This window comes from Acanthisitta chloris, unplaced genomic scaffold (genome assembly GCF_000695815.1).
Source record: "Acanthisitta chloris isolate BGI_N310 unplaced genomic scaffold, ASM69581v1 scaffold35263, whole genome shotgun sequence".
NCBI classification, from domain to species: domain Eukaryota; kingdom Metazoa; phylum Chordata; class Aves; order Passeriformes; family Acanthisittidae; genus Acanthisitta; species Acanthisitta chloris.
Window position 1 is genome coordinate 19,195 of NW_008666052.1, and position 22,636 is coordinate 41,830.

A 22,636-nucleotide genomic window follows, 5' to 3' on the forward strand; every position below is an offset into this window, starting at 1 on the left:
CAACCCTTCAGATTAACTTCAAGCAGATGTTAACAACAGTGTGTCTTTGCACAAAGAGTATTAAGAGCCATTTGGACCAGCAAAGGTGGTTATTTGCAAGCCGCCTTTCTTCCTCTTTTATTTCAGCTGTTTGCCTTGATAACAGCTGCTGTTCTCAGTGCTGTGGTGTCTACAGACACCACGTCAAGTTATACTGATAGCTGACCGTTCCCATTTGCATGTTGGTGTGGTCATTTTTCCATCATTTACAAATATGCCCCCAGTAAGAATTATCAGGGGAATAGATAGCGTCAGCCTTGCTTTGTGAAAATGTAACACAAAAATAAGCTGCAACTTTTAAGCTGCTAGCTTTGCATCATAGTGAACTCGATGTGCTTTAAACCTGGAGCTTTCTGGAATGGAGGAAAATGTAATATAATTACATAAATGCATTATTATCACTGCACAAAGGTTTACAGGGTTGCAGTACAGCCTCAGAATATGTTGTACTTCTACTTTTATCGTGTACAACTGCCAGAAGGGTGAGGTACTCTGGCTACCTATCTGGCCCACTGGAAGAAAGAAATGACTGTTTATGTTGAGGCAGCTGGCTGGTTGAAATTCATCTGTCTTGAATCTCATTTAATTCCCTTGAAATTACAGTAGAGCTGAGTGAAGCCCTTTGCTTCTGAGAAGCTGGGCCTTGTTAAGCACATTTCTCCTAAAGGCTTCCTTCTCCTGGTGCACAGGGCAACAGCCAGTCTTGTTAGAGAAATAAAATGCTGTTCATACATAACACAAGTGCTCTGGATGCCACACTGGCAATAATTTTTGGTGGCCTTTGGACATGTCTTCAGGTCTAAACCCAGCTACTGAGAGACAGTAAGAATTTCTTTTTATGCCTTACTGCAGATGTTACTATTTCCTGAGCTATTCTTGCTGAACAGCTCCCTGGGTTAGCCTTCCATGTCGCTGTTACTATATTTGTAGTGTTGTAGCAGCAAGGAGCCCTTGTCAGAGGTTCATATCTCTGGGGATATGAGGGGCTTACGTGCCAGACCCTGTACAAACACCCGCGATGTTCCTCTGTGTTTATCCAGCCTTTGGCTGACACAGTGCAGCACAGAAACTGGGGGGAACAAAGTTCTTGTGGTGGGAACCTGCTGTGGAGCATCTGAATGAACACACATTTCTTTTAGCTGCAGTGGCTGATTTTACTCAGAGCAAGCAGATTACAAACATCTGTATAATGCATATAAATAAATTATATGCATGTGTATAATATATAGTACCTATTTTATTAGTCTTTCCTGTTAAGAGGTAAGTATCTATCTGCAGCTGAGGCAACAGGTGGCTTAGATAGAGGTCATGAAATCCCTTCCTTAATTTATTGAAAAGCCTTCTTTTCATGGCAGAAGATAAACAGGAATCCTAATGGGGGATACCTTTTTCTCAAAAATAGAAAAAAAAGGATATCCCTGTTTTCTCCCCCTTTATAGTAATCCTAGTTTCACACCTCAAATGATTACATCATTCTGTATTGTTCTTTCCATACATATGCACAGCCAAAGACAAGAATCATGAAGCTCAAAATATCACATATCAACCTCTGGGAACAGGTGGACTGTGTCTCAGGGGCACAGAGCTCTTGTTAAGGTGTTTTGGTGTAAAAGTAGCTTAGCACAACAGTTCTGTTTCCTACCGTACTTAAGCCACCTGTCTGCAGGGGTTATGCTGCCCTGAGATCTGCAATTTACTGCATGAAACAGCTGACAGGGCCTGTAATCTTTGTGAGTTAAAACACAAAACAACAAGAACCAGGCCAGGTTCTCTTCTTGCTACCAGGTCTCAGAGGATTTATTTATCTGCGGAGTTTTCAAACTTTGAAGCCCCCTTTAATACACTTTGGCCATTTATCACCTGTTCAGGATTTAAAATGACACTTACATCTTCAGAATTACCCAACCAGAAATGTTTTACACTGCTATCATCTTCTAACTGTGCTAATGTAATTACCAACAAGTAATGTGCTCCAACAGGCAGATTAAACCATCTTTTACTTATAGAAAAAAGAGATTAAAAAGAAGACCAATCCCTTTAGCAAATTACTAAAGTTTTAGCAGATGTACCTTTTCCTTTTTTTTCCATTTTACATGCTTACAATATTCTTATTCCTTTCCCTTTCCACTGGATCTAGGCTGCATTATGTTGTGGGTCAGATTGTGTTTGACAGCTGTTATCAAATGAGCCTCTCCCACGTTCTCCCTTAACATGTCTGAATGGTGTTTGGTCATCATGTTAAGAGAACATTGGTGATATACAGTAAAGACAGATATTTTCAGCCATTGTTGGTGTAAGAGAGTAAAACTAGTTTCTTTCAAAGGGACAGGGATGTAGTTGAGGCAGTCTACGCCACAGAGGCAACTACTGTAGAGCTTTTTATTTGACAGTGTACCAAAACTCAGAACACTGCCTATTCTCTGAGAAAGAAACACTTGCAAACAAAGGATGCAATTTTTTTTTCAACAAAGAAAGTATAGAGAAATAGGGAAAGGGAAGGGTAGAGAAAGGAATGGAAGGGATACAGAAGAGGCGAGAAAAGGCTAAGACAGAAAAATTAAACAGTCTCAAAATGTCTACATCTTATCCAAGTTACAGGCATTTAAACTGGTATGTCTAAGCTGCCCTTACTTCTATCTGAACCAGAGCTCTGGGATTGCAGTTGTGGCTGTGGCTGGAATTTGGCACTACAGTTTTGACCTTTAGCTTTGGTGAAGTGGCTCAGACGATGGCTGCTTGATAAGTAGGTCAAACTAAACACAGCATAGAAGAGATACTGGGCAGATAATAGGAGGCTTTTGCCTGCAGAAGTTGGTCTTTCACAGTTTGTTCATCTCAATACATAGAAAGACAATATATTGTAGGAAAATGCTTCGATAGAGCAAGGGAGAGGCAGGGCCATTTTGTAAGAAAATGTCTGGAGGTGATTATTTTAGACAAGAAAGAAATGGTCAAAATCTGCACTGAGACTTGCATAATTGCACCCAATTAGGCTAATGTAGGAATTATGATGGTACTTCTCTGTGTAGAACCTGTGGAGAATTTCAGCTTTTAAAGAATGTTTTTAGAGTACTATCTGATGAGTAATAAATGTTTTTAAAAATGGTATTTCAGGAAAAAAACTGACTTGAAGATACTGCATTGGCTTCAATGGAAGTGGAATTTAAATAAATCTCAACTGCTTGTAAAGATGTGCAGACTTCCTCCTAAGTTGCTTTGATTTGTAAATTTATTAGATTTATAAAATTATTAGAAAGAAGGATTTCACTCATCACTTGAGTGAAACTCTGCATTAGGGACTGAACACTGTAATTAAATTCACTGCTAGTTTGTAAACATTTCCTGTTTGTAAATAAACCTGCTGACAAAATTTGTCCTAAATGACTACTGTATACAAAGAACAAAAAGTTAACTACAGATCCACCTTCAACTGAAACATTCAAGACAATTATCCTTGAGCAAGATTTGTTTCTTAACGCTGATGTACTGAAAACTACAGCAATCTCTCATTATTACCCGTTGTTTTCTTGCTGCAGAGTTAACCTGCAGAAATAGGAGCAGAAGTTTCACTTCCCCCAGATTACTCATGCAGTCTTTGTAGCAAACAAACTTTTACTTAGGCATTCTTGTGAGCTTGTATTACGGCTGGTCATTTCTTTACACCACCAAAAAAAAACAAGTAGAGGGCAGAAAGAAGTATGCTTCAATAGAATCCCTACTTTAGGGAAAAAAAAGTAAAAAAAGAGGGGGGAAAAGGGCACTTGCTGTTTATCAGTAAGAACTGAAAAAAGACAGGTTACTGTTAGGGCTGTAGATTGCATGTTAAAGACAGAAAGTTGTAGTGAGCAGAAATGACAATTGCTGCATAGGTAAAATGTTACCTTGGGCACTTAAAACGTTTCATTATAACAATGGCTTTTTCATAAGACTCACTGACATCTGAGAATTTCATATCTGGTAGCAAATTAAAACTTTCAAATCTCCATTAATTGCTATTGTTCCCATTGTCAAGGTGGCTAAATTGAGATGGATCGAGTACGGTGAACTGCTACTCACCACGGGGTGTGTGAGGCAGAAGGCCACTTTGCAGTCAAAATAATGCACAATCAATTAGTGAAAATGACTACTTCAAGATCCTGGTGAAAATGCAGAGTGGAACATTCTACTGTCTGGGACAAACCTGCTCACAAACATCCATACTTTACAAATGTCCTTTTCTTCTGTGAGCCCAGTACCTACAAATATCCTAATCATATGCATCGTGTCTTAAAATGCCTACCATTTATATAGGGTCCAGTTTTGTACCACTACTCCACATGTGGTAAAATGGGCTCAGATACACAAAGGTCTAAAGGTCTTTAACTGCACTATTTCTTGTCTTTCTCCTTACACACTCCCACGTATTTCAATAGGATGCCCTTAAGAAGTAAAATATTGCCATCCTGGCAGAACCTGAGCCAAAGTGAATGAGGAACTGTGTTAGATGTGAAAATCCATAAGCATCTGTTTTTATCACAAACTTCTTATAAAGCAGATATAAACATCTATAAAGCAGAGTACATGCTACTGTCAGAGCTGACTGCTTTGCCATTATTTCAACCCTTTGCACCTGTTTCAGTGTCTGTCTTGTAATTTATTAAGACATTTCTTTCTCTTTCCTCTAAAGTGTCTGCCTGTGTGCTTGCTGCCAGAGCCAGAACACTGTACTGTATGCACTAGTGATCTGTGACAAGGTTGGCTGCAGCTGCCCTGTGCAGCTTGATGGAAGGGTACAGGAAGGCCGGAAAGGGCACAGCTTTGTGATACTGCTACGGAGCACAGCCAGAAACGTGCACACCGTGGTATACAGGTTAAGGGGACAATTTCTGTCCCCTTCTTTTTGGAAACCCAAGCAGTCTGATCTAGGCTGATGCACCTGGGGTTTTGTTGCAGTTCAAGCTATGAGAACACGGCCCTGAGAAAATCACTAGTTAATGTTCTTCCTGACTCTTTAGTCTCTTTAGAAATATCCAAATATGTTACGTAATAATTTTTTATAGAAACTTCAAGCATTGACTTGCTGACTTCTGCAGATATGAAGGGTAAATTATCAGTATAATACACTTTTAAATCTGGGCTTCTACAGCCCAAGAAATTTCTCTCTTTCTTTCTCTCTCTATAATAAAATAACATTTCTGCAACAATGTCTCCTTTTCAGAATGTTTCACTTTGTTAATGCCTTGCCAAACTACTGCTTTTTCCTTTTTTTCTTTTATGCATATAAGTGGAAGCTGCTGTGTGCAATGATTAACAACTGTGTCTGGAATTTATCTACAGCTTTTATATAGATCGTATTTCTGTCTAGACCCTGATTCTGCAGACCTTTATGCTTAACTTCACACTGCGTGAATCTGTGACTTTCATTCTCACTTTAAAATGTATATAAAAAAAGAAATTATCACTTGAGTAGCTCGTTGCTTTCTTGAATGTATTTGTCACCAGGCTACATAGAAATATTTAAATAATCTTTAAACAACGAGCTAGTTAAACAGCCTACTAACTTATCAGATTCTCATTTCCTTACGCTCACATTAGTTAAAGCTTTAAAAAATTATACTTCCATAAAAACGTGTTTGCGGTTTAATCTCTCAGACTCACATTACATGAATGATAATTTAAATGAGCCATACTTCCAAGACAACTTCCAGATCAGAGTGATATCCAAAGTGAGGTGAAATCAATACTTCGGGTGCAGTGATCACTCCTGATGGAATAAGCACTGTTGGCAGGAAACTATGCTTAATATGAATAAACAAGTCACACCTAGATTTGTATTCAGGAGTTTCTTGCACAACTGAAAAGAGGGGAAATATGAAGACATGATGGCTGAGATGCTGGTTTTAAGACCAGTCTAGTACAATCTGCAACAGCTACTATTCTGAGTAAGATTACTATTACTCAACAGCACTGAGAGCTCCACCTGTTTGATCAAATGGCTGCAGTAAACATTTATGTAGCAACACTATTTCCATACTTGTAAAGTTCCATTAAAGGTGAAGATGATTCTTTCTCCGTATTAATGAAACTAAATTTGTCCCAGATTCTCAGGCTAATTTGGCTATCAGGGTACTACAATTTCTTTTCTTTATCTCATAATAATTTTAAAATCATTAGCTCTTCTCACATTCACTGATCATAACAGAGTAGGATGTAGCAAGTGTGAAATCTTGTACTAAATAAAGGAAAAGAACCATGTTCAATATTTTAAATTTTTACTACAGAAACCTACAAAGTACCAAGTAATACCAGTCTTCTCATCACTCAACAGAAAATTAATATTTCGTGTTTATACCTGTCTTAGAGTAAAATATTCCTTGGTATCATCTTCCTATGCATCCCAGTTGTAACAAACAGAAGTTTATATAAAGAACATAAATATTGAGGCATGCAGTTTATTTTATATATTATTATATAAGAGTTCATAAAGCTATCTATGAAGTAATAAATCTTTATGTACCTCTTGTGTTTCTTTTTCCTGTTGTTAACTTTCTCTCTTCAGATTCTTCCCACCATTCTTCTTTCCCTGCCATATTCCCCCAGTTTTCTTTTAGTCTGACATGTCCTTCAGTTTTTTGCAGTCTGTTTTTGTTCCTACCTTCTACTGTAGCAGGCATGAAGAATTGTGTTTGCCTCTCCTCACCATCTGCAGCTGAGGGTTAGGCTGTAATAATCCCAAATAATTCTTTCCTCTTCCTCCAAACTTGTACCACAAAGGTCTGACACATCTTTCAAACTTTTACTGGCTTGGTAAAGCATGGTCCATGGACCATGACTTGTGTTCCTGGCCTAGATATTTATTTTTCCTGAGCTAATGACCTGTATTAAAAGTCAAATTGGTTACTGATATTTTATGGCTCTTCTTGAAGAAAGAGAGAGTACTTACAGTTTTACTCCAGGTGAGACCTGTGGTATGATGCTCTTTGATATAGGCTTGAAGCTCAGACCAGATGTTCAGATATGACTTCACCCAATCAACGTGGCGTGTGTCACTGTAAAACCAGAGATAATATTTATATGTGTGAATGTACTTAAAACCAGTAAGCATTGTTACTCTTGCTTAAAACAGGTAAACCCCAATGTCTGCCTTAAAGCCATGGACAGATCAGTTAGCAGGCAGTCAGCCAAGTGCCGCAAATACTGAGGCCTACTATGCTAAAAAGCTTCTAGATCCTTCCAGAGGACAAACAAGGGCAAAGCATGCCTCTAGCAGAGAGTGCTTCCTGCTGGAAGGGTGTGTCACCACTCTGTTCAGGCTCAAGGTCAACTGAAGAAGTACTAAAGGTTATATGGAGCTGTCAGGTGGTACTCAGACTCAGTTTCAGGGTGCTGAACATTAGACAATTAAATATCCATGGGTTCTGTAAGATATTCTACCTTCCAAGTTCAAACGTGGCCAGGGTAGTGCTGGGTCGTGTTAGTCATCAGGCTAAAATATTTGTACATCAATAGTTTCTTAGGTACAACTCACAGGTTGGTTCTAGAGTCATTATCATTATCATTAGTCTTCCAATGGGACTGTAAGTGAAAGCAAGAAATATGTGGAGTGAGGGAAACTGCTTGTAAGATGGAGTCCTTACTTATGGAGAATTATTGCTGCATAATGACAGCTATGGACTGGATGCTTACAAGGATTTTTGTAGCTACCTCCTGTTTATTTCCTTTGAAGTTTGATCCTTAATAATGCTGAGGATCTAGGTCAGTAGGTTTAATTCAAAGCCTACTGAGGTCAAGGGAGAGCCTTCCATACTTTGGGAGACATAGTGATCTAATTAGGTGAAAAATAGGGAAACAATATCTTATGAAAGGAAGAACTAAATACCTAAATAATGTACTCTATCCATACTGCTGGGTGAGAGATTTTTTCCTCCAAAGTACTAAGGCTATATTGTAAAAAATCATCAGTTACCCCAGTAGGCACCACCTGCAGTAGGTGAACTAAGGATTTAGGGACAATGTGTAATATATATAACATGACATATCTAGCATGTAATGTATAGAAGGAATATAAATATATGCAAAAGGTTTTTGTATTTATAAAGTTTTCCTCATTAAAGAGGCAAAACTCAATAGCAAATACTGTTCTTCACTGGGATGTAAAAATCAAGAGCCAATACCTGGCCATCAAAAGTACCAAATCAACAGGATTTATGCAGGACTTTTTTGAGAGGGCATAGGAAGGACCTGTATTTTTCTCTTTCTCCGTCAGCTTACAGATAATCCTTCATGGAACTTTTTCGTGAATTTCTTGTGCTCTTTAAGAACAGTGCAGTGGTACAGGGAAAAATCAAATTAGAAGCTATGGAATTTGATATGCAGCTGTATATATCTACCACATAATGCACTTTTTCAAGTGAAGAGCACAAACAGCAACAGTATGAGTGCAGAGGTGAGACAGGGGCGCGTAGCAGCTACCTAGCCACACGTTGCTATGTAAATATGCATTTGCCTATAAGCTTATGGTGCTGGAGTGCCAGAAAATTAAATATAACTGTAAAATTTGCATAGAGTGAAAACCAGCACTGCTAGCACTGCTGCCATTCTCACTGCAACATGCTGCAGGTCAAAGATGAGGAGAGGAAATTATATTACTGCAAGCAGGTTTTATCAAATGCATTATAGTTTGCAAAATAGTTTCTGTGATGGCATTGTGAACCCTACTGGTATAGTTAATATTCTGTTCTCTGGCTAGTAGATACTGGGGCTTGGTAACATACCTGTTCTTGTAGTCCTTTAATACCCTGTTAGTATAAAAGGTAGCAGCATCATTCATCTCCTTGACATAAGGGCCTGGTTTAGGAGACTAGGACCATCAACCCATGGTAGCAGGAAACAATAGAAGGAGAAAGGAAGTAAAACATTAGTCAAACACCTTCCCTGACATATTAGGTGTATTACCTTCTTGGGTCTAGTAGACTGAAGAACTATACAGATGAGACTGCAGAGCTCTGCAAGATTTGTAACTATTCTGGGCTGCACCATCCAGAGGCATATTTAGAGCCCTCCCAACCATCCCGTGCGACTCACCACTGCTATCCACCCAAGGGCAGGTATGCTTTCACTGACAGCTGAAAGGTGGTTGAACATCTTACTTCCTCTGTTCCTTTCTCTGAAGTTTTGGATTTCCTGAATCTTCTCTGATATCGGCTTGAGAAGCATTGCCACCTCATTCTGAAAAAAAAAAAGAAAAAAGAAGACACTGCTGTTAACAATGGGTGGTCCAAAACCACCCTGTGGTTTAAAGTTGTTCTCCCTGCCTGCTGATTTAACAGTTGGAAAGAAAGGTCATCATAAATTTCTACATTACTGTAACAATTTAATTACCTTCCTCTGGTTTCAGCAATAAAATGCACAGACATTAAGTATTAATAATGTATTGCAGCAAAAATTGTCTTCAGCACGGGCAGCATTTTCACATGCTGCCCAGGTTAAGACCCATAGAGACCCCATAGCTCAGACTTAGTAGAATGCTTGTGTTTTTCATCTCTTATCCCTGGAAATTCTTGAGACTGTTTACACTGGCTTGAGTTTTTCAAGTTATTAACCAAGTTGTTCTTTCTATAAGAAACACAAATGACTTGTTAGCGGCCTCTTATCATCTGGCAACAAGACTGAGAAAGTAATACACCCAAGGCAATATCAATTTTAGCTTTCCTATGTTTTAACATTTCAATTTCCTTTGGCTGCAAGTAATGTGGGAGGATTTCACGGGAAACATACTGCCTGCAAGCCATGGTTTGGGGGAAATTGTCCTGTGTTAATCAGAATCAAATGGTATCCAGGGGAATGACTGCTGAGCGGAAGGAATAGTGTCTGTAGTGAAGAGAAAAGCTGAACAAATGTTGAAGCTATCCAAGCTCTTTCCTGTGCAAAGTGAATGCTAATCACACTGGCCCAGTGTCTCAGCAAAACTAATTTAGAGCACTAACTCACTGGGAAAAATTCTTACACTCAGAAAACAGCACATTGAGGGACATGGAGTCATCAGTTTATGAGCAAAACAACTGCTGTACCTTGCTCAGAAAACCCATACAATGTCCCTCCAAAGACAGTGCACCATTCTGATTCTCCCTGGCACTTCACTCAGAAATCACTCAGGACATAGCAGAACTCTGCATTTTTCCTCACTTTATCTCAGGCCTACTTGTTTAATGGAATTACATGCTTGCTGGAGACACCTAATCCTCATGTTCCTGAGGACTAATACTGTCATGACACACACAAGATGATGTGTGCATGTGTCCTGCTCGACCTCTGTCATCTGTAAGGTATTTCTTTTCACCCTTCCACAAGACCTCAGTGCTACAGAATTTTATGTCACCTTAAAATAAGCATGTCTGCTATGGATCAACACAGGTCAAAAGATACTTCAAGAACATGACAAAAACAGGTTCTGCATTTTTAAAAGAACTGCGATCTACCTACGGAGCTTTAATATTTTGGTGGTAGTGTAATTTTGGGAAAAGCCTATGCATCTGAAATACATGGGTTTATTTGGTATTCGACAACAAAGTGTTTTGGGAGAAAACAATTATTTACAGTGTGCTGGGAAATTAAAAGTTTTTTTGTTGATGGCTTAATGACCAGCATAAATCATTAAGACTGAAAAAGCCCTGAAACCTCCATGATTTGTAGTTCTTAAAATCTGATTTTGTTGCCATAACATGATAAAGTCTGCAGAAATTCTTCTTTCTAATTTTTGCTTGTTTACAACATGCTGCAGCTGGTTGGTTCTTTTTTATTTTGTAGAAATCTTTATGACAGTAGTTAACAAAACTGAAATTTAAGAAAGTGCTTGTTCTGCTTTGATATTATGCCAGTTTTCCTCCCATAAACTCTAAGGGATATTTACAGTCCTTAGCTTACTGTGAATCTTGATGGCCCAGTTCCAGCCAAAGAGAATATCAGGGCTAAAAATACAGCTCCACAGATGCCTGGCATATCTAGACAGCACTGGGAGGCAGCACATTTCTGTGGATAGGGCACAGAAGTGGGAGTCCATAAATGGGGGTTCTCTTTGCAGCACTCCCAACAAATTGTCATCAGGTTTCAGGAAAGCTGCGTTAGCTTTCTGTGCTTTGATTTCCTAGATATGATATGATGTTAATATAGCTGTTTTATTTTGTAGAATACTTAGATATCTACAGATAAGATGGCAAAATTAGAGTCAAACATTTTTCTGAATGACCCACCATGACCCACACCTCCTCCTTTCCTCCTAGAAAAACTCCCAGCCACTTCTCTGAGGCTTTTCTGTCAGTGGTACAGACAGAATTTCTGTCCCTCAGAACACAGGACTTAATCTGTACAGTGAATCAACTGTTTGTAAGAATGTAGTGGATTTATTTAATTTCACAGAAAAAGTGCCCTGCATTGGTTTTAAAGGTGAAATATGTACTGCTAAGGAAAGCAGCTCAAAGTAATCATTCCCTTGGCACTGTAGTAACACTAGAAAGAGCCACAAAGGGCTTGAGGCTTTGTTCAGCTCTGTCCCATGTGAGGCACTGGGAGAGCAGTTCAGCCTGCCTTCCCTTCTCTCTTGTCCTGTCCTGCAATGGCTGCACAAAATGCATGTGTTTGTGCAAACTCCTGGTGATCCAGATTTCTGGGTAAGGGTTTGACACAGGCCTGCAAGGAGTCACTTAATTGAGCTCTGTCTCAGCTCTAAATTTTTAGTTAGTGATTAAACTGCAGATGAATTACAGCGTGTATGGCATATGGGTATAGAAAGGCTCATTAATTCTGGCAGCAATCAGTCTTGTTTGGCTTTACAATGCAGAAACAGTTGTGCTGAGGGTTCTAGAAGAATAATCTCTTTATTGCAATGAATATTAAAACAGCTGACTGTTAATAAAATTATTGTCTATACTGTATTGCTAAGAAAAAATGAATTCAAGGAGATGAATCAGAGCTGTTGGAAAAATCTTCAGCATGCCTTTGGCATGTGCTAGATAAAATTTCTTGTCATTTAAGACACAGCACAGTTGTTTAACAGAAATTTAAGAGTCTCTGTATAAACACCATTCCTATTATAATATCAGTTTTGCTGAAATGTTTAAAAATGCAACATGGGCACAACTTAGAAACATCTGAAGTAATTCCCAGTATGGTTTTTTTCTTCTTCAATAATGATTAAAACCAGATGGTCTTTTAAAATATGAATACCTAAACAACCAGCCAGCTTTGATCCATGCCTTGTAATTCCTATTAGAAAATCAAGAGGGGTGAGACTACTGCAGTGATTAGCCAAAATACTCCAAAGAAGTTACAGCATGCAACAAGAACTGCCTTAGGCTCTGGCTTCAGAGGCTCAACAGTCTCAGCCCAGCCTCATAAAATGGCCTGGAATAACAGTATTCCAACAGACCACACCACACACTTTCTTCTCCTTCACATTTTTGCAATATCCACATGATAAGTTTCCCAGATGACAGGTTTATCAGGACTGGGACACAAGGACACTTAGTTCAAGAGAATGGCCAGACTTTTGGGGTTTGTGATTTTTGAGATGTGCCTGTGAAGTCACACTAAACTGAGTGGCTTGCTTAAACTTTGGCTGTTTGAGACATAGATTACTTGAAAATCTCAGCTCTAATTTGAGAAAATGGGTATTTTCCTAAGACCAGTATTGTCCAGAAAGCTGCCAGCACGAATCACAGAAGTGCAAAATCCAGCAGGTAAATAAAAATACAGTTTTTAAAGATCTTATGTATTTTTAAGGTAATCTTACATGATTTTGAGGGGTGAGATCTTTTATTGAAGGATTTTTAGGTTGATGGGTGGCAACACAGTTCAGACCTCACTGTTACAGCGTTTCAATCGACCTGACCTATTACGAAAAATATATGGCAAAGGAACAAATACCCTTTTAAGTTATGCTAACTGAGGGGGTGGCAACCTTTGGCATAGGAGCAGTAAAAGAAAGCTTGAGAGCATTTGGGATCAGCAGCCCCTTCATTTCACTCAGCTGCAACCAGAACAGCATGACTACAACCTTTATTCCATGGTGTACAGTTCAGTTATTTTCTCCGGTCAGTTCAAAATCTCCATCATACTTACATTGTATTTTCCAGGGGCAAGTTTGAAACCTGGAGTTGATTTGAATCAGCTTTTTATGTGTTGGCTGTAGTGCAGCCTAATAGGAATGGTTCTGTAGAGCACACCAGTTTGTGCTGAGGCCCTGACATTCACACTACACATCTTTGGGCAGGGCTGTTTTGGACTGTAAACTGTGGTTTAGATGCTGTCTGGAAATGTATCTTTTATTTAACTTCATCACAAAGATACCCATTTTGTACACCCTAAGACTGCTCTGTGATGTGAATCATGACATAGTAAGTGGGGCTGATCTGAAGGAGAAATGTAGTCCCACTGTGAGCTAAAACACTAATATAGACACAGCCATTATCTCTGCAAACAGCCTAGTACAATCCCTTCCCATGTTTTGTCCTTTCAAGGGATGAAAGATGTCATGGATAGTATCTGCCACACTCAGTTCTAACAAATTCAACAGTGAACATCTGCTCTCACCTGAGATTTCGATTCCCTCTACTGTAAATGAAGAAAGAGCTGTCCCTGAGGAATTCTTTCCACCTATCAACAGCTATTAGAAGACTATATCATATAATCATAGATACATAAGATGGCCTGGGTTGGAAAGGACCTTAAAGATCACCCAGTTCTAACCCCCCTGCCATGGGCAGGGACACCTTGCACTAGACCAGGTTGCTCAAAGCCCCAACCGACATGGCCTCGAACACTGCCAGGGATGGGGCACCCACAGCATTAGAAGACATTAACAGGTGTGAATAAATGCACTCCAGAGGTCCTCCCCACTGCTGCACAGAGAGCCTAGAACGATGCCTTACACAACATGCCTACCCTGACAGTTAGAGCTGATGAGCAGAATCCCATCATGTGTCTACAGGAATACGATACTGGTAGCTTCCGTGGTCACCAGTAAGATGGATTTCTGCTATGAGTGGCTATGATTCTAGAACTCAAATAGTTTTAGACTAACTGTAATTTCCCATATTTATATTTTTAAAAGGCAATCTGTAAAGACAACTTTACAATTTAAGTTTGTCCTTTCTTTGTATGTATGTGTTTTAAAAAAGGCCTGTCTTTTTTCTTGTAGCTGTGTATTCACAGTCTTGATGGAATCAGTATCGAGTGGCTGAGGAATAACTTTTTTGTTTAAGTATATGGAAAATGTACTTTTCTTTTCGAGGGGTGGGTAACTTTGAACATCTCAATGCTGCATCTGGATTCCTCAAATTACTACCTTTTTTCCCTTGTTATTATTGCCATAGAAAAATACCATCAGCTTTTGTTTGCAGCTGTCAAACTATTCTTTTAGCACTATCTTAATCTCTCTTTACAGAAAGTGTTTCACATTTGGTACCACTGTTTTGCCCTTAAAATTGAAGTATAACCTACTTCACCTTAATCCAATGTTTTCTCTGCAAGCATTTTCTGATCGGCAGTAGAAACCATCAGTGAGACCTTTCCTTAAGATCACTACATTTATGTCCTTCTAGTAGTCCAATATTTTTGGACTACTCCTACCTAACTGCAGAGAGATATTAATTTCTTATGGCCTAGTTTTCTTAGACACTAAATCTTCAACACAGTGGTGTAACAAGTGTTTGGTTTGTTGGTCAACAGTACAGGTTTTGCCACTTCAACTCACTGCTGTGCAACAGCAGGACTATGACACAGAGAGACAAATCTGCAGAACTGTCTGATCAGCTTCATCAGCACAGAAGCTTAGACACATTTGTGTGCTTCCAAAGTGACTTAATTGGTATTTGGCTTTTATTCCTCTTAGATAGCACAAAAATTCTCAATCTGACAGCCAATATCAGCTGTAGCAATTTTGTTCTTTGTGGGGAAAAAACCCAGGAAAGCCCAAGCCATAGCTACACAGGACAAATAACTACTTCAGTAATTTCTGGGTTTATTTTGAAATGTAAACTCTGAGGCAGGGCAAATGGAGAGGAATGTGAAAGACAAATAGCTTCTAACCAGTGGAGAAATCCAGGGTCTGATACAAACTGCATGAATCAGTTTACAGCAGTGCAGAATCGCACCCAACACTTCTGGCCAGGACTCTGGCTGGTTTTTAAAAGGACTTGAACACTATATATTGTTTTCTTGTCCACTAGAGCTCTCTGTGGGCAGTATTTTCAACAGGGAAGGGTCCTCCTGCTTTAGACACACAGGAAACATTAGTGTTTCTATATGAAACACTAATGAACTGCTTTCAACCTTTTGATTTACTACTCCTCAATCCTGCTGCTGTGATCACAGTCCATGTCAGTGGACCCAGGGCATTCTAGGTAGCAGGGTTCTGTCAGAAGATAGTGCTCTGTGGAGCCACAATTGTTAACAACATCTGAGATCTGATGAGTCTTCCCTAAGGGCAATTACCTTTTGCACTGGGCATGTCCCAGAACAGGGATGTTACATGGTACAGGCTTCCAGCCCTGGACACTGATATTGTTCACCTGACTTCCAGGTTCATTAAGCAGTTCTGGAATCTGCATTGCTTTTGGAATTTGCAAATCATTGGTCTGATTTAGACCAAAGTAAAATCAGAAAAAACCCAAAGTAACCTGTGAACCGAAAAGCCCTGCTTTTCATCACTTGTATCCCCAGTGCTTTCACAAGGTTATGTGCAGTCCATAAATCCTGGGACACAATTGTGTAGCACAAAGAAAAGAGTGTACTAGTTTGGATTTGTGTTTAGCAGAAATAAAGAATATGATACTTAATGGGAAAGGGAGTGTCCCATCAGCATAGCTCAGTGGGATCTCACATGGTGCAGTTTGAATATGAACATTGCTACAGGGACTGAAAACTAACCTGATGATTTTAGGACATTATTTTAGCAACAGCAGAATCCCAATAAAGGTCTGTAGGATCCCCAGAATTGCTTAGCAGGTATGTCAAATGAGGTGGCAGAGTAGACAAGTACATGGTAGTACACAAGTGCAAGGAGCCTGTGGTTACTGTAGCCTGGTTCTTGCACAAAACATGACCTGATGGTGAGTCTGTGCCTGGGGGTGCTGTTGTAAGCCAGTCTAGAGGTGTGCACTGATGTGAATCTCTGCCTCTATTTCTAGTTGCACTGATCATAGCCCTTCTGTATTCCCTGGATCCCTAGGTGTCTCTGGGCCTTCTTATGGCACAGTGCACTGGCCCCAGAATAGAACTGAATCTCAAATGCATCCACCATGGCATTGACCTGGGAGTTTTGGCAAACATGAGTGAAGAAAGAGAAACAGAGCAAGGATACCTACAGAAGTCAGCTACAAAAAAGACACTGACGTGCTGGACTGTGTCCAGAGAAGAACAGCAAAGCTGGTGTAGTCTGACAAGGAGCAGCTGAGGGAGCTGGGGTTGTTTAGCCTGGAGAAAAGAAGGCTCAGGGGGGATCTTAGCACACTACAATGCTGAAAGGAGGTTGTAGCCAGGTGGGGATTGGGGATCAGTCTCTTTCCCCAAGTAACAACAGATAGGACAAATGGGAATGGCATCAAGTTGTACTAGGGAGTGTTCAGATTGGATTTTAAGAAACGTTTCTTCACTGAAATGGGTGTCAAGCACTGGAACAGGCTGCCCAGGTAAGTGGTTGAGTCACCATCCCTGGAGGTACTTAAAAAACATGTATATGTGGCACTTAGGTACATGGTTTAGTGGCAGAGTTGGCAATGTTAGGTTTATGATTGGACGTGATGACCTTAAAGATCTTTTCCAAACTACATGATTCTATGATCTGAAAACATCTTGAGGCTGATTAAATGCAAATGAGTGATTTTGAGACAAAATTATGAGATAACAGGTGTCAGGGGCTATCTGGACCTCAAACTGAGCAAGAGTTTGTAACAATATCCAGAATGAGCCTGTGAATACTGTAAGGCAGCAGGCTAGTGACTGAAAATTGCCTGTTGGTCCATCACTGCGGCTGTGACCACATGTTGCATGCAGCTGTAGGCCTGCTGATAACAGAAATATGTCAGCAGTTTGGCAAGAGAACAGAAGGGGGGGAAGGGGTTCCCTTTTGAGCTCAGGACTCTCAGGCTCTGTCCCTGTCACTCTTGGCACCTTCCGAGAGTTTAGGACCTGAGGACCTTAAAAGGACTGAACCAAATTCTTCCTTAAGCTATTTCTAGATATGGAGGAGCAGGTCTGCAACAGTCAACCAACTGACAGAATGGCAGCAAAACTCGGCTCAAGCTCTTTTGCATAAGAAAGTAATAAATTAACAAGATGAGGAGCATCCTACTGTTCATATTTTTGGAAAACAGTAAGAGTGATCCCAGTATGCATGAGGAAAAGTAGGGGGAAATGTAATGACATAAGCAAGTTAAGGTAATTAGAAAACAAATCCTGCTAGGATGCAGAATGAAAAGTCCCAGGAGTCCTGTAATTGAAGTACTTTAAAAATAGAAGGGAGAAGAAAATGAGCAATCCTATACTGAGCAGGGAACTGTAAATCTTCATCTTTGATTTATACATGAAAATTCTGAGAATGAGTCCTTTGTTCAAAGAAATTGCCACAACAATTCTATTCCTACAATAGATTTCTTTTTTGCTTGTCTATTAAAAAAATCCAAAAACCTCAGGATTTGTTCTCATGGCTCTCTTCAAATAGTGGCGTGGCATGCCCGTTTTCTAGGGAAAAAAGGGACAGCTCTCCTTTACCTCTCACTTTTTTCCACCCCTCTCCTCCCACCTGTGTGCAGAATCTGTATATTTAATCTAGGTATTTAATTGGAATGTTTGTCTGCACAATGTCAGCAATTAAATCCATGGCTTTGGCAGTCATATGAACTCAGCATTTTTTTAAAATGAGAAATTACGTAATCATTTATAGTCTGAACTGCATCTGCCATTTAAATCTGTTTGCAGTACTTCTTACCACGAGTATGCTCATGCTGCATATGCTTATATTGATTCACAAAAACATTTTTCTCATTAACTAGTTCCCAGTATAAGAACAATGGATCCCTCATGCCCTCAAAGCAACTCCTGTCTGAACTTTTAAAGGGAAATTAAACAACTCATAAAGAGAAGATAGTATATGAGTTACCATTCACAGTGCAGTGACTGTGAGTGGCAGTCTCAAATGTTAGTATTCATGATCATTAATTGAAAAGAAACTGTTGAACAGATAAACCTGCTCAGCAACACTCATAACTTTTAATCTTATTATGCAATGAAATGAAAAATGTTTCAGTCAGAATTGTGTTTGACTCAGACTATGGGGAATGGAAAATTCAGATCCAAACTATTTCATAATGTTTTGTGAAAGTCTATGTTAAAACCTGTCTTCTCAATTGCCCAAGCAACATGTAAACATAGTGTCTCAAAATACCTTTTAAAGCAACTTCTCACAGATTATAGCAATATTCTAATTTATTTTCCCCTCTCCATCTTCTCTGTACTCTCTATACTCTCTTACATTATTTATAATGGTAAATAATGTATAATGGACTTTTTTTTGTTTTAATGTTTGAAGTTTGGCATCAGATAATAATTTCTAATGAGTGGATGAACTGAAAAATCCCATATTGCTGAATGAGCCCATATCCAGCAGACATTAGCTGGGACATACACAAATAGGAATATCAACTGGTGGGTTTGTCATGTGATCTCTTCCACTGCACATACAAATATAGAACATGACCATAAAAAGTAACAGAACATGCTCTCTGCAAAGTAATTTATTGCAGTTGATGCTAGATTGGTATGCCAGCTGGAATTACCTTCCTGGCTCCTACTATTTTCACATATACAGATAATAAAGGCTGTGCACTGAGAAAGATTCCAAATGAAAAAATATCAACATTATTAACAAGAAGCAAAACTCCATGAAAGCAATTTTGAGCAAGCTTAACTGTTTGAAAATGTTTGCTAGTGACTCATAGCAGGAGTTAAAGAGCTAAATGAATTCTAGGGCTTCAACATTTTCATAGAGAGGAAAAAATACCTCTTTTTGTATAATATACATTTCTCTCTGCTGAGCACAATACAATTCCAAGGATTATTATACATATAGGAGCTTTCTTTTTGTTTGAATTCCTTATTCATTAGTTTGTAAACTGCAAGAGCTGAGCTAATTTATTTTTCCAGTGCGTTTTCCCCTCCCTCTTTTTTTTTAAAGGCACCATGTATGACATCCCAACATGACAGGAACTCAGTAAATCCCCTCAGTCTCCACACCGCTGTCTCTGAATGTCTACAAAGCTACTATGCCATAATCGCAACTCACTGGCTCATTCACAGCTTTACATTATAAAGCAAACAGTCTAGACAGCTGAATGACAGAATTACTCTCTTTTCTCTTGCATTTATAGATATGCTGTCATCTTCATTTGCTTTTCTCTACTCTGTGCATTCTGATACACTAATGATCAGCTTTCCTGTTTGGATTCCACACTGACTCCGTGGCTCTAGGCTATAAATACAACGAGAGCCCAGATGACATCACAGCAACAATGTCCTGGGGAGCAGCGGGGAGGATCCCTACTTGTTTCCTTCTCCTGGGTTAGCTGGTGATAACCAGTCTTTGCAAAATGGTTAACTAATGTGGCTTTACAACAGGATTTTTCCCTGATTGAGATGGAGATATAAAAAGCCTAGTGCCATCACTCTCTGCAGTGGGATAAAACCTGTACAATTTGTATAGAACCCTCAATTATTTTCTGGTCTGTCTATAGCATAACTGAATGTATCTGTGAAAAAAATAGGTGCAAAAAAGAGAAAAAGAATGAACAACAATGTGTGTTTGGATGTCTACATGAAATATGTACCTAACAGTCTTTAAAAAAATTTAAGTGACTGGACTGGGTTTGTTCTTGCTGAGAAAGGAACTATAGTCTGTAATATTCCTGGCATTTTAACTTTAGAATGGTGTGAGCACGCATGTCGTGGCATTTCCTCGGTGGTAAATGACAGTTCAATGATAAAAGTATATTTTCTGGCCTTCAACATGTTGTAGGAATCTATGCATGTCTGATTACCTGCACCTAAGACATATGGATACATGTGGGCAGCTCTGGTGATGTTTATGACAAGGTTTTTGTTATTTCTTGCTTTTCTTAGTGCTTCTGTAACTGTCATTCTAGATTACTGAGAATTTCTTTTTACATCTATTGTTTTCTTTTTTTTTTCTTTTTAGCTCATTTTATTATCATTTTTAAATGAAAATTTGTAACCTTTACAGTTGAAAAACATTCAAAGCCTTGGCTTGAGGTCAGAAAGTTGTAAGGGTAAACATGGGGAGAAGACATTGCCATTCTCATTTGAAAAATGGAGAAAATAATACCTACAGCACATCCGCACTGGAAGCCAAACCATGAGCCATAGCTTTCACTCATGCCAGAGCTGGAACAATCCCAGCACTTCAGAACATCACATTACATTATGGGCCATGGGAAACTGTTCACTGGGGAGAATTTTACCTATGAGCATGAGGAGTTTTGTGGGCCACTGTGTGTGATGGTATTCACAGCCAATTCAAAGACTGCTTGAGGCCTGTACCAATGGGAATTTTGCCTGTTCTCTGTGAGGCATGACCCACTTTTACTCTCTCAGAGCAGGGACAGCTGGAAAAACAACAGATCCCTTCTTGCCTGGAACTCTACCTCTAAAGTCTCTCCTGGAACATCCATGGGTTTTTATCTTTTCTTTAAGTACTCTTGCCATTAAAATATACTGATTAGAAAAACTTTTAAGTTTTGCCTCTACAAACAATAGCGACAGCAAAAATTCAATAATTTATGCCATTTGCAGAGAGTTCTGGTTTGAAAATATGGGGTTTAAAGAACTGTGGAGTGGGAGACTAGTGGAAAAAGACAGGACTAAAGATTGTGGAGAGACTGTGTAAGTGAAGACTTCATTCTCTGCATACTGCAAGAAGGAAGGTTCAAGGGTGGTCCCACAGAAGGACTACATGATTGCTCTTTCCAGGAATGATACAGCACTATTGGCCTTGTGCCCTCTAGAAACTACAAGCAAGATTTCATAACAACTCCACAGCTTCCCTGAGCTTTCTAGTTGTGAGGGGAGGATTTAAATAGTTGCCAATAAAAGAAGAATATAAATCAACTTGATAAAAGTTGTTTTTGTCATTTACTTGACAAAATGCTTTTCCTTCCTTCCAGAATTGGCCTAACCTGGACCTCAGCTTGGAGAATACTGAGTCTACAGGCCAGTATTGATTTTTCTCTCATTAGTTTATACCCTGACTTCAATATCTGTCATGTAGCATTCCTGGGGGGCTAGCAAAAAGTCATTCTTTTCCTTGGTGTTTGCAGCTTCCAGAGAAACACTGATCCCACTTACAGCTGTAAAGTAGAAACCTCCTTTCCTTTCTTCAATGATCTTATATGTATTGGTACAGAAAAGGTTCTTAACTCTGAACCATGGCTTTCTGATTATGACAGCACCATGCTTATGAAAGTGAAACAATCCTCCAAGTGCACTGTATAAATAAAGTAACAAGTAAAAGCAAATACAGGGATTGATAACATATGGGAACACAGCCTTTTTAATACACTGCCGTTTGAAACTCTAGGTCACTCTTCTTACCTCTTGAGGCTCTTGACACTGAGATGCTAACACCAGGAATGATCTCTGTGCTTGGAAAGCAGCACGTACCATCTCTGCCTGTAACAAAAGGAGGAATATAAATTAAACCTTAAACTGTAACCTCTGATACCTCTTTTTGGCAGCTCAGAGTCAAGTGTGACGGCTCAAATCTTTCTTGCTGCTTCTCATCTAAATCACAGCAACGCTGACTGGAAGAAATGTATTACAGTACTGGCCTAGCTATAAATTTTTTCTTACATCTAAGGTTAAGTTCCCTATCTTCTTCAGATAGGAAATAAAATGAGTTGATATGCAGGCTTTTGGTTATAATTTCTAAAATTAGTCAGAGAAGGACTTCATTTTAACACTTCAGAGACTGTCTAGGCATTTTAATGGCAATGCTTATATCCAAGTGCATGGTAAGAACTTATTACCACTGAGAACAGCAACCTGCAAACTTTCTGTTGAAGTGTAAGTTAGGCTGTAGTGATGTGTAAGAAGAGTTGAGCTTGGCACATTTGCTGGGGGACTATGCTGTAATTCATTCAATTCCTGTCATCTGTGGGCAGACTCTAAGGTTGATGGTTATGAGAGATGGTGGCTGAAGATTTTGGGGCAATTTTCCCTTTCGGAACTCTAGAATTTGGGTTAAAGCTGCATCTGACAGCATATTTACATGCTACCAGTGTGGATGGGAGGTAAATCTCTACACTCCTGGGTGTTTCCTACTGTTCAAATTTCTGGTCTTTTTCATTTTCTTGAACCCTACACAGTTTCTGTACATTATGAATGATGTACATTGATTAGAATCTTTTCACTATTTCAGTATCACCTATACTTTATCCAAGTGGATGAGTAGTGACTAGGAGAAAGCATTATTGGTAGAGAAAACAACTATTCACAACTAGTGTATATTGCTAAATGAAGACCAAACCACATGCTGTTAAGTTAATCTAACATG

The 22,636-nt window shown here is 39.2% G+C and overlaps 1 protein-coding gene across 1 annotated transcript in view; it reads right to left on the reverse strand.

Annotated features, from left to right (window-relative positions):
• Positions 1 to 22,636, reverse strand: part of CAP2 (CAP, adenylate cyclase-associated protein, 2 (yeast)) — a 53,729-nt gene that overhangs the window by 11,592 nt on the left and 19,501 nt on the right. Inside the window, exons 3-6 of the mRNA XM_009071965.1 lie at positions 21,676 to 21,753; positions 9,103 to 9,246; positions 8,793 to 8,878; positions 6,962 to 7,067 (exon numbers count right to left, since the gene is read on the reverse strand). Of these exons, the coding sequence (XP_009070213.1) occupies positions 6,962 to 7,067; positions 8,793 to 8,878; positions 9,103 to 9,246; positions 21,676 to 21,753 (414 nt within the window). The remainder of the gene's footprint in view (positions 1 to 6,961; positions 7,068 to 8,792; positions 8,879 to 9,102; positions 9,247 to 21,675; positions 21,754 to 22,636) is intronic.